We start from the raw sequence: 11,394 nt of genomic DNA on the forward strand, positions 1-11,394 counted from the left end.
TTTCCAAATATGTTACGAATAAGGTGGTGGGTGTGGCCGTGACGGTGCTTGCTCAAGTATTTATGGTAGGGTTCATCTAACTTAGTTTGGAGTCCGATTGTGAATTTGGGTGAGGAATATCTCTTAAGTTCTTTTCTTGCCTTGAGGACTTTAACAATTTACAGAATGGTTGATGGAATTTAAATTTTTTAGCGTAATCGCTTTTACAAAATTATGACAATAAATACTCATGCTAGAGATGAAGATACAATTGGAACTCCATTCTTGTTGACAACTCGATTGCTAAGTAAGCTTTTGTGTAAGCACATTTGAATGACTTATTTTCTAAGTAACCTTGGGAATTCTAATCTAAAGTGGTTTTCACTTGGAATTCAAGTGAGCTTCATGAGTTGTTTGTTTGTGTCTTGGCTCAATGAGCTTTGTTGATGTTTTGAAGTCATTTTGAGTTTTTGTTTTGATTGATTTTTTGGTTTTTTGAGTGTCCTCACCTGTTCACTCATTCTTGTATTTATAGGAAAATTTCTTCTGAGTAGGGTGATTGTGTTTTTTATTGCAAAGATATTTTCCCCTTTTCCTCTTCTTCTTGTTTAGGCTCTCGATAGGTGATCACTTGTGTGATATTTTGCCCGTGATGGTTAGTTTGATTCTTTCCTGCTTATCATTCTCTCGAGATTGTAACTTGCTTATCTATCTTGGAGAATTACCTTCTAAAAATCTCAATATACATATATAAGGATTTAATCTTATGGTAGAGTTCATGTGTCATTTTGGCCCAAACACTAGGCTCATGAGTTGTTTTAGGGTTTTGGTTATGTTGGGTTTGTTTGGACTTATGGTTAATTATGGTGATGTAGGCTGATAGTTTTAGTGCAACTTTTGTCTGTGTTAGTTTTGTTTTTAGCATGTTAGATTGTTACACTCTTGGAAATTGGTATTTTAAATGTCTTTGATTGTATCGTTAAAGTTTATCTAATGAAGTTTCTATTTTATTTTTATTTTTTTTAAGTGCTGCGAATATTTTAATGCAATACCTTGAATTTACATCCAAGTTCCATTTTGGTCATTCAATTAATTTTTGTGCCATTTTGGTAATTCAACTCTCTCATTTGTGTCAATTAAGTCACTCCGTCACTTTAAACTAATCTAAACTATGAGGAGAGAGATTCGAATTCGAGTGCATAATGAGAGCACATATGCTTTAACCAACTTGCTTAAGCCCATGTCTATAACACAAGTATATTCTAAAACAACTTACCAGCTCACTACCACCCATTTCTCCCAATTGAAACCCCAATTCACCTATATGTCCCTAAAATTACAACCCTAATTCACCAAAATCTCCTAAATCAAACCATAATTCATCAATAAAACCCTTATTTAGCCATAATTTTGCCTTTGATCGCTTGCAATGGACTCAAATTTCGGGTTTACCCCTAAAACATACGTCACGTAATTAAAATTAAAGAAAAATGTGAAAAATAACTAAGTTGGCATAAATGACAAAGTTAAAAGATCATAATAAAACTCGGCAATAAATTTAGGGATTATATATCGATTCAAAATAATATAAGTTGATTTGGTTGAGTTTAGTCAAATTAATTTTATAACAATTTTTAAATAATTTTTGGTTAAATTGAAATTGAGAGGTCAAATTAAAGGAATTACCCTTTGGTCAAATGATATTTGTCTCAACCTTTCTTTTCGTCGATATTTCTCTCAATTTAATTGCAGGAATCTCAAGCTCGACTTTTGTAATGGCCGTTCTGCTTTGACATTGGCTTGTCAACGCCATGCCGTTTGCTGAACAAACCCGAAAAACGACGTCGAGTCGCACCCTTTTCCCTCCGAAATCAATCAAGCTAATTCAGAAGCAGGAAGTAAAATAGTTGAGAGCTCTGACGGCGAACCGAGTCGGAAATGTCGGAATCGTCCTCAACCCTCAGCGAGCTTCTCATCCAGTAAGCTCCAAGTTCTCTCCTTCTCAAATTTTATTAATTAATTTTGTCTAACCTTGCTTGCCTGTAATTTTTCAGATTATCGGAGCCAATCTCCGAATATCTGAGCAAAGCTCAGTGCACTCAACCAGAGGGCACCAACGTCTCCTTGAAAGCCCTACTGGAACCTCTCCTCCCTCACAAACAATCTCCACCAAGCCCTAACTTCAACGACACTCAACTCCACTCCTCAATCAGGGACTTCACCTTCGCCTGTGCCTTACTCTCCTCCTCTCAATCCTCAGTCCACGACCTCCTCTCATGGATCCCCATACACCTCTCGGTCGCTGCAGACTTGGCCTTTCTCAAACTTTCAAAAGCATATTCCATGGCTTACAGTAAAAAGAATAACGAGAAGCTTTCTGAATTGGGATTAAATTGTGGTTCGGTTCCTGAGGAGAAGAGGTTACTGATAGAATTGATGCCTGAGGTTCTTCCATTGTTGAAGAACAGGATTAAGGAGAGCTCCATCGATAAATCGGAAGATTGCGATGAGGTCTCAGCGGCCTCAGCGAGAGTGCCCGTTGGCTTTGCCATTGCGGCTGCTTATCAGTTTAGGTGGTTTGTTACACAGGTGTGAATTCATTTATTTGTTCTTTTTAGATGGTGAATTAAAATTTGGCGCTTGTTATTGTTAATGATACGATTGGTTCATCCTTGTTTTGTAGATTGATTATCCTCATTTGGGAAAGTTGTCTGCTTTGGTTATTCCTTGTGCTTTAACGGCTCTCGATCACTGGTCCCCTGAGATCAAAGTATGTGTTTACTGTGCATTCCTGTTTGGCTTCGATTTTCGTTGTGTTTAAACTTCCATGAATCAGTTGCTTTGTAATGTAGCAAGTATATGTGTGCTAAGGCAGATGGATGATGCTCCTCTTTTATGCTTTGTTTCAGGGGCAGGGCATGCTTAGCTTTATACATATTGCGAAAAATGTTTATGCTGCTGAGCTTGGTTGGTATCAAGATGTGATTCTTGATGCATGCTGCCAGAATATTGCTTCTAGTGATGAGATATGGCATCTTGTGGTGGAGATGTCCGTACTTATTGTGACTTGTACCCAGCAAAGTAATCCTCGTAGTGCATGGTATACTTGTTTTTCCCTGTGCTTTGTGATTGTTCATGTTTCTTTGTTATTGTGGAGGTTGGTTGAAAACTGAAGGAACATGTGTGAGGTTTATAATCATTCTGATGGACAGTGACATCTTCATAGAAAGTTGACAGCATATAAAAAATTCTCTATATCACCGCTGCCAATAATGGACTAGTTTAAGTTTTTGACTTTGAGATTCCACTTGGTTTTGATAACTATCTCGTTCGAGCTAACTGCAATTATCAAGTTTTTCCCTTGTACATTGGATTTGATGAGTTCGTGCACTGTTGTTGTAATTGAGTCATACATTTAACTGTTGTTAAATGGTTCAAATGCTAGTGTTTATTACCTGCCTTGGTTACTTCAACCTCGACACTTCATTTTACATCTTCTGATTGTTGAGTTATTAACTTATTGCATGTTTTATCACAATAATAAATAGCCTTCCCAATATATTATAGGTTTGATAGGATGCTAAACGAGATGTTAAGTCACTTGGAGCGCCAACCTAGGAACAAGGAGCGCCGTGTTGCATGGCTTCGTCATATAGAGCCACTTTTTAATGGTGTTGGTCTGGTGTTACTAGCTCATTTCAGGCGCATTTTCCCTCTTTTCTTTCAGTGGATGCATGCTGATGATGACGAGACTGTTTTACTGGTGAGAGCATCTTCCTCATCAAAATTATAATCTTTAGTGTGCATGTCTTGATGGGTTGTTGCAGTGAGTTATGGTTCAATGTTAGTATTGGTTGATGATAAATTAGGATTGGCTTTCAGTACCATGTGCGAAAGCTTTAACCCCTAGGCTAAATATAATGTTCAACACTTGGTCTACACTTTTGCACAAATTCTAGAGATATGGCTTCTCCCACCGATCTTTTGATTCTAGGGCTTGCTATAAATCTGTTATTTTGAAATTATAATTTATATTAATAATTTTGAAATTTTTCCTCTTTTTATTATTTGCAGGTTCTCAAACAGATTGAAACAATTATAAAGTTAACGTGGATTAGGAACACACAGTATGTGGAAAGGTAAACAAGCCAATTGATGAACACTCTTACAATCCATAGTAATAGTTTCTATTTTCTTCCAAACCAAGGGCTCATATAGGGGAAGAGTGGAGTCAGACTAGTTCCGTCTAGAAGGTTGTTGAGGAAGGTAGTTCAATATAGACTGGCTTCCAAGTAGGCTATTTGCTAGTTACTGGTTTCTTATTAACCTGAATTTTGGCGATCATGGATGAAGATGGGTTTGAATATCTTAAATCCTGCTTCAGAACCTACTCCACTTCCAGTTTGCAGCCATTTCTGCTTCAAGTTATTAACTCACCCTTTCCCTGTCTTTGCTGCTGAGTTTTGACTCCATGCATGTAATCTTTAACATCAAACATGGAATCCCTTATTTTGGGTATTATTTAATTCATTGCTTGGTTTCAGGTTGGTGGATGAACTTGCTGCTTTGTACAAGGAAGCAGCATTGAAAAGGTCTCGTGAAGAAATTAGAAATCTTGTTATTCGGATACTGATCCTGCTCCACCAGTAAGGATTATGCCTTCTCCCCATATTCATACAGCAATTACATGAACCTCCTCCTTGATTATCATTTATTTATTTAAATTCCTGTGATTCCCAGATGCAAAGGTCTGCAGTTTGAAACAGTCTGGGGTAAGCACAGAGATGATCCAAACTTGGCAAGCATTGTTCCCTCTTTGGGTGAAACAAAAACAACAAGGGTAAGTTACCTTTTCATGCAGCAGATATGCTATAATTTCACCGCACTTCTCAGCATAGGATCAAGGTGAAAGAGAATTTAACAATGTAGCCATGCCTTGTAGGCTACTTGATCCAATTTGGTAGTCAATAATATTATGTGAAACAGTTGGGACTTAATTTGGGTAGGGCTGCCCTCAAGTCTCGGTGCTTTACTGTGCTTCTGCTATCTATTCATTTCGCCTAAATTCCTCTGTAGAGGTCTCATTGTGAAAGAATTTTAATGTTTATAATCCATGGTTTTGTGATGCAGGTTGCCCAATGATCATGTGGGAGAAAAGTTTAGTCTTGTTGTGTACAGGAGATGACTTGCAGATGTGAATATGACTCTTGATAACATACAACATTGTCTATATTGGCAGTTGGATTGTATTTGAATATGACCCCTGAATTTCTCCCCATTTTAATCGTCACTTGATCACTTGTAGCAATGTGCTTCAATCAAATGATCGAAAAATGGTTGAGCTAAATTCAACAAAAAACAATGAGAAATTCACAATATAGCTGATAAGAAGCTAATACATGTAAGCTCAAGAGAACGGGGGCAATAGAGTGATGCCATGTATAAATTGAGATCGGAAGAACATTTCATTCCAATTTAACTAATAAATAAATCTCGACCAATTTAATTGATGTCCTTTTTTATTAGTGGGTTGGAGGATTCGAACTCGGATTTCTTTCAATATTGGAAAGAGAAGTACCTATCAAATGATAAGGAAACTAAAACATTTATCAGTTATTAGGAATTAGATCAATTCTTTATTAAGAAAAATTTGTCTAAAGCAAATGCATATTGATACTGGGCCTGGGCTGAACGTTGGAAGTCTATCCGCAAGCCATATCCGGTCCATCAATTTAATACAAACAAGCCCAGCATTCCATTCACCGCCTCAAATCACGTGGGCGCATGACACTAACAGCCTCCTCTCAACTAACTTACACCCAGTGCGCACTACCCCCCCCTTTCCCTTCTCGCACACACAAAAAACTCAATTCCCGCGCCAAAGCTCTCCTCCAACAGCTTAACTAACTAATAACTATCTTCCACATCACACCTTTCAAGACTCTGTCCCCTCATTTTCAATTCCATTCAAACCACAAGAAACTCCCCCCAAAGCTCCATAACCATGTCCTCCTACTTCTTTCTCTCTCTCACCGCCCTTCTCTTCACCCTCTCTCTCCTCCCCGGAAGCACCTCGCTTCCCACATCCGCCACCACCATCGGCGCCACCTACTCCGCCGGAACCGCGGCCACGTACGCCATGCCACCCACTCCAGAGAAGGTGGCCCACGCCGTCGCCGCCCTCGGCCTCCGCTCTCTCCGGCTCGACGCCTCCGACCCGACCCTGGTCCGCGCCTTCCTCTACTCCAACACCACCCTCCTCCTCACCATCCCCAACCAGATGGTCCCGCCCCTCGCCGCCAACCGTTCCAACGCCCTCCGCTGGCTCTACGTCCACGTAGTCCCCTTCTACCCCCGCACCAAGATCTCCACCATCTCAGTCGGCAACGACCCTCTAGAATCTTCCCCCGACTTCTCCACCTTCCTCCTTCCTGCCATCCGCAACCTCCACCTCTCCCTCCGCGACCTCAGCATCCGCAAGATCTCCGTCTCCACTACCTTCTCTTTCATCAGCATCATTACGACGCCGTTTCCCCCTTCCTCCGCCCAATTTCTAGAGCCCGCCCTGTACACCGTCGTCAGACCCTTGCTCCAGTTCCTCCGCGACACCAATTCGTCGTTCTTGGTCAATCTCTACCCGTACAACCTCTACAAGATCCGCAGCGAGATTCCAATCGGGTTTCCCCTGTTTCAGGAGCACCCTTTCGGCTTCCGTGACGACCTCACCACCGGCGTCCGGTACCGGAACCTCTTCGACATGATGGTCGACGCCGTCATTAGCGCCATGGCCGTCGCCGGTTACGAGAATATTCCGCTGATTGTGACCGAGACTGGGTGGCCGAGTTTCAGTACCGATCCGGCCGAAATTGACGCCAACCCGATTTACGCCGAGCTGTACCTCAAGGGTCTGCTGTGTCATCTGAGGTCCGGGAAAGGCACGCCGTTAAGGAAAGAAGGGGTGTCCGAGACGTACATATATGAGCTGCTTGATAAGCAAATGAGGAAGGGGCGCAATTGGGGGATACTCTACCCCAATCTGACCGCCAAGTACAAGCACATTCAGTTCTCTGGGTCCTATTGCAGAGGTTTCTTTGACATGTTGATCATGGCGGTTGGCCAATTCTTGGTCTTTGCTTTCTTGCGTGGTAATGGATCCTTTTCTCTACTCTAGATTGTGGACTGTGATTAAGCTTCAGCTACTTTGTTTCATTATTTGGGTAGCTCTGTTTTTTTATTCTTGGAAGTTTCTTTGAGATGCTGATCATGGAAGTTGGGCACTTCTCGGTCTTTGCTCTTAGACTGTGATTTAGGTTCAGTTGCTTACTGTCATTGCCAAGAAAGTAGCAGTCGGATTTGGAGGCTCCTTTGTCAATTGGGTTTATGGAGAAAGTGTTGTTAATTTCTTGTATGAGCCTTTTGAAGATGGTGTTGGGGCTTCATAAATGTTCAATTTGGGCTGCTGCTTTGCCAATGGAATTACTTTTTGTTCTCTGTCATTAGGGGTATTTTGTAAAGGAAATAGTCTCTGTGATGTAGTCAATTGAACTTCCATTCTCCTTGAGGTGTGAACAGATTTCAGTGCATGTTTTTTGCAGAGAAAATTTTATGAAAATACAGTTAGATGGTTTACTTTGAGTTTCACTTACTGCCTATCTGGATGGTCTGAATGATGAGCTCAAAATTGAAAATTGGCATCTTGCTTGGCTGAAATGTTTAATTTGAGGTTTGTTGTTTGTGTGTGTGTGTGTGTGTTGCTTTTGCTGCCTCCAAAAATTGTTCTTTCTGTAGTTTAGAAAGACCAAAACTGAGAAACACTCATGCACCTTGGCATGATGAATCAATAAATAAATGGAGGATCCACTCATGCACCTTCTACAATTAACCATTTGACCAGCGATGAAAATATTAATTGAAAGACCTGAACAAGATTTGGTTCCTTCTGCAAGTGCAAAAATTGGTTATTTTTTTTCAGTGCCACTGTGGTTGTTGAAAGCAAACTTGTTGGTAATTATAATCTATGCAATATTACAAACTCATGATGTGCAAGAAACTTGAGAAATGCAGCAAAACATATCACATTTTAAATGAATGCCAGCAAAAGTTGAAGTTGCCTTGTTTACCATGGATCTTGGTTGCTACATAATTTAGCCAGTTCAAGCAAGACAAATTTACAAGTGTAGTAAAAATTAAGCAATAAGGAAAAATAAAAAAGCTATTTTCATAAGTAAAAAAACAAGATCCCAAAAACAGAAAACTGAAAAAGATGAAAGCCTATCATGTGTTAATAATCGGTGGGCGCCAACGGGGTCTAGCTTAGTTGAAAAGGGACGTTGACTTACAGATTAGACCAAGGTCTAGGTTCGAATCCCACTGCATTATAGTTGTGTGTAGAAATCCTCATCCCGTAATTTAGACTGTGTGTAGAAATCTTCATCGTAATTTGTATCGTTTGTACTTGAAAAAAAAATGGTGGGCGGACTGGGAAAATTGTTTGATGACCATATACATGGGCTTGGGCCTATTGCAAAACCCAGAAAAATAAAAAGATTTTCTAATGTAGTTGGGCTTAGTAGTGGGCCGTCTATTTTACGTTTCAGAGACACTCAGAGTCTCGACTCCAGGGGACCTGCTGTCGTCTTCTTCTCGAGGGGACTCTGCTGCGAAAGTACAATTCCGGCCCTTTTTAAATCCCAGGTATGGGGATATCTCCTCGTTTCAATTTCCTTTTATTATTTATGTAATTTATATGGCTGAATTTTATATTAGATTTACAGAGATTGTTTTCACATGCGAATTGTGCATATGCCTCTGAATTATGGTAAATTATATGTGACTTGAGAAGAGCTTTTGAAGCCCCTTCCGAGGCTCTGCTTTCGTCTATGGCCTGTGCCTCAAATGGGTATTATTTATTTTTTGTGTTCGAAAAATCAGAAGAGCGCCCGCCTAGGCGGCCTGGGCAGTTATGGGCGGGTCGGGTCCTTTTTTTTCCTGACTCTACTGAAAACCTACCTCACGCTGCCTCTCTCTCTCTCTCTCTCTCTGTGGCACGACAGAGCACCACCACCAGGCCTCGACCCGCGACCCCCACCCGCTCGGCCACCCGCGACCTGCAACCTCCTCGCCTATGTTTTAGAGGCCTAGCCTTTCATTTCAAGTATTTTTCTTTGTAGTTTATTTTCTTGAATTGTTATTGCATTTTGAGTCGGGGGTTCATTTTGGTTTTCTGCTTATTGCATTGCATTTGGGACGTTTCATTTACTATCTTCTCAACATAAAGTTAGAAACTTGCATCATTAATTTAAGGGGCAATACAGATCATCTCTTTTAATCCTTCTACTCAAGCAAGTGATCAACAACAATATCAAATCGGTAGTAATTGTAAAAAGGTTTTTATTTTATGTTTGGACTGCAAAGTTAACTTGATGATTCAAAGGTTTTTGACATTTGTTTTCTGCCCTTCTTACAGTGGTGCTTTGATGTTGACAGTTGGACACTTAACAGGAAAATAACAAGGTCTCTAGCTGTCTTGCAATATAGAATTCTTGTTCATCTTCTTATTTATTTTCGATGTTTTCCCCATTTTTTGAAGTTCATATTAAATACCTCCTTGTGTTCTTGTGTTTTTGTTTTGAGTTCAAGGAAGTCTACACTTTTGTTTTCAATTGTGCTATAATAATGAACAACTAATCTTGCATTCTATCACGCCTATGAAAAATGGCAGGAGAATTGGAATTGAGTGAAGGATGCTTAGCCCATCAACCCCAAAAGCCACTTGGACGCCGGGGCACCGCAAAATATTTTTTGATCTTTGCCTGGAAGAGATGTCAAAAGGGAATAAGCCAGGGACGCATTTCACTAAGGAGGGTTGGAGGAATCTTATTGAATCATTCTATGAAAAGACAGGTATAAGGTATAGTAAGAGACAAATGAAGAATCATTGGGATTTCACCAAGAAGCAGTGGAAAGTCTGGGTTAAGCTAATTGCTGAAGTTACTATGAAATGGGATCCAAGTACCAATGGATTTGGTGCTAGTGCAGAAGATTGGGCTAACTACATACAGGTATGCTATATTGAAGAAAGATACTAGGGAGGTTCTTCATGAATTTTAGATTAGTGATTGCAAGTGCTTTGTCACAGGTAAACCCAGAAGCTGCACAGTTTCAGTATAAAGAACTCCCATGCCCTGACATACTGGAAATCGTTTTTGCTGGAACTATGGATTCTGAAGATATGGAACCTTCTAATTCTCGGAGGCAAAGTAATAGCTCAGACACCTCCCTTCTGCACTCTGAAGAACAAGAGTTAGTGACTGTGGAGGGGGGAGATGAGCATCTTTCGAATGCCATTCCCTTAAGGAGTTATGAAATGGGTCAGTCTAAACACCGTAGAACAACTGCAAGTGAGCAGAGTATATCTAGCTCATCCCAGCCAAAGACAAAGGCCATTTGGATGCCTGCAACCCATGAAGTATTTCTTGATCTATGTCTAGAAGAGGCATTAAAGGGGAATAAACCTGGGACACATTTTACCAAGGACGGTTGGAGGACTATTCTTGAATCCTTTCAACAAAAAACTGGCCTTATGTATAATAGGTTACAGTTGAAGAACCACTGGGATATCACCAAGGAACAATGGAAAGTCTGGTGTAAGCTAATTGGCACAATTAGTATGGGTTGGAATCCAAACAGCAGGAGATTTTCAGCAAATGATGAAGATTGGGCCAACTACTTAGAGGTATTGTATACAACTGACAGTAACTGTTTCTATCTATTTGAAAACCAGGGAGTTCTTAATGATTTTTGGGTTGGTAAATCGTATTGGTTTTGTTTTGTTACAGACAGACCCAGAAGCTGCACCATTCCGCTTTAAGGAACCTCAATCCACCGACAAGTTGGAAACCATATTTGATGGAACAACAGTTACAGGAGAGACAGAGCCCCCTGCTAGGCGTAGGAAGTATAATCATGATCTGAGTGCATCTCTTTTACATATAGAAGAAGCAGGCACAGTGAACCGAGAGAGGGACGTTGAGCATCTTGATGCTGTAACAGTTTCTTTTATGCCTGGCAAGCAAACTTATAGTATTGGGGAGTGCATTGCCTGTCTTGATGCCATGGAGGACGTAGAACAAGGAAGTGAGCTCTATTTGTTTGCATTAGATGTATTTCTGAAAAAGGAATACAGGGAAATATTTCTTCAACTGAAAAAGCCGAGCGTAAGGATTGCATGGTTGCAGCGGCTGCAATCTGTTGGTCCTCCTTTGTTCTAGGGTGCTTGTAGCTCTTGGATTTCTCTTGTAATTTTAGACAGCTATTATGTAGGTAGCAAGTAGAGTTGCTTTTCAATGGAAGCCAAAGGCAAAGTGATTGTGGATTTTATCATAGCTATTGTTTATCTCCCCCGGATTAAAATAT

At 40.4% G+C, this 11,394-nt stretch overlaps 3 protein-coding genes across 7 annotated transcripts; all 3 read left to right on the plus strand.

Annotated features, from left to right (window-relative positions):
* The first annotated feature begins 1,730 nt into the window (after window positions 1–1,730).
* Window positions 1,731–5,287, plus strand: LOC103332738 (ARM repeat superfamily protein). Its single transcript, XM_008235487.2, has 9 exons — window positions 1,731–1,958; window positions 2,034–2,568; window positions 2,663–2,749; window positions 2,889–3,079; window positions 3,547–3,742; window positions 4,054–4,118; window positions 4,524–4,625; window positions 4,720–4,819; window positions 5,110–5,287. The coding sequence occupies exons 1-9, from the start codon at window positions 1,918–1,920 to the stop codon at window positions 5,119–5,121; spliced, it is 1,329 nt and encodes a 442-aa protein (XP_008233709.2). The 5' UTR covers window positions 1,731–1,917; the 3' UTR covers window positions 5,122–5,287.
* Window positions 5,288–5,856: 569 nt separating this feature from the next.
* Window positions 5,857–7,613, plus strand: LOC103333031 (Glycosyl hydrolase superfamily protein). Its single transcript, XM_089052937.1, has one exon. The coding sequence runs from the start codon at window positions 5,984–5,986 to the stop codon at window positions 7,148–7,150; it is 1,167 nt and encodes a 388-aa protein (XP_088909063.1). The 5' UTR covers window positions 5,857–5,983; the 3' UTR covers window positions 7,151–7,613.
* Window positions 7,614–8,565: 952 nt separating this feature from the next.
* Window positions 8,566–11,358, plus strand: LOC103332740 (Myb/SANT-like DNA-binding domain protein). Of its 5 annotated transcripts, none has more exons than XM_008235491.3 (5): window positions 8,566–8,673; window positions 9,446–9,492; window positions 9,701–10,040; window positions 10,118–10,714; window positions 10,818–11,358. In XM_008235491.3, exons 3-5 carry the CDS (start codon window positions 9,723–9,725, stop codon window positions 11,247–11,249), a joined length of 1,347 nt encoding a protein of 448 aa, XP_008233713.2. In that variant the 5' UTR covers window positions 8,566–8,673; window positions 9,446–9,492; window positions 9,701–9,722; the 3' UTR covers window positions 11,250–11,358. The 5 variants fall into 5 exon arrangements, with proteins under 5 accessions (XP_008233713.2, XP_016650074.2, XP_008233714.2 ...); XM_008235492.3 differs by lacking the exon at window positions 8,566–8,673 and adding an exon at window positions 8,697–9,133; XM_016794588.2 differs by lacking the exon at window positions 9,446–9,492 and having other exon boundaries at window positions 8,590–8,673.
* Window positions 11,359–11,394: the final 36 nt, after the last annotated feature.

Source organism: Prunus mume, linkage group LG5 (assembly GCF_029339155.1).
Source record: "Prunus mume cultivar Tortuosa linkage group LG5, ASM2933915v1, whole genome shotgun sequence".
Classification (NCBI taxonomy): Eukaryota; Viridiplantae; Streptophyta; class Magnoliopsida; order Rosales; family Rosaceae; genus Prunus; species Prunus mume.

Excerpts from the sequence above, each read along its gene's own strand:
- LOC103333031 (XM_089052937.1), top strand. The coding sequence starts at position 5,984 with ATGTCCTCCTACTTCTTTCTCTCTCTCACCGCCCTTCTCTTCACCCTC.
- LOC103332738 (XM_008235487.2), top strand. The coding sequence starts at position 1,918 with ATGTCGGAATCGTCCTCAACCCTCAGCGAGCTTCTCATCCA. Across the intron at positions 1,959-2,033 it reads CTCAGCGAGCTTCTCATCCA|ATTATCGGAGCCAATCTCCG; the intron begins GTAAGCTCCAAG and ends GTAATTTTTCAG. Across the intron at positions 3,743-4,053 it reads ATGACGAGACTGTTTTACTG|GTTCTCAAACAGATTGAAAC; the intron begins GTGAGAGCATCT and ends TATTATTTGCAG.
- LOC103332740 (XM_008235491.3), top strand. The coding sequence starts at position 9,723 with ATGCTTAGCCCATCAACCCCAAAAGCCACTTGGACGCCGGGGCACCGC. Across the intron at positions 10,041-10,117 it reads ATTGGGCTAACTACATACAG|GTAAACCCAGAAGCTGCACA; the intron begins GTATGCTATATT and ends GCTTTGTCACAG. Across the intron at positions 10,715-10,817 it reads ATTGGGCCAACTACTTAGAG|ACAGACCCAGAAGCTGCACC; the intron begins GTATTGTATACA and ends GTTTTGTTACAG.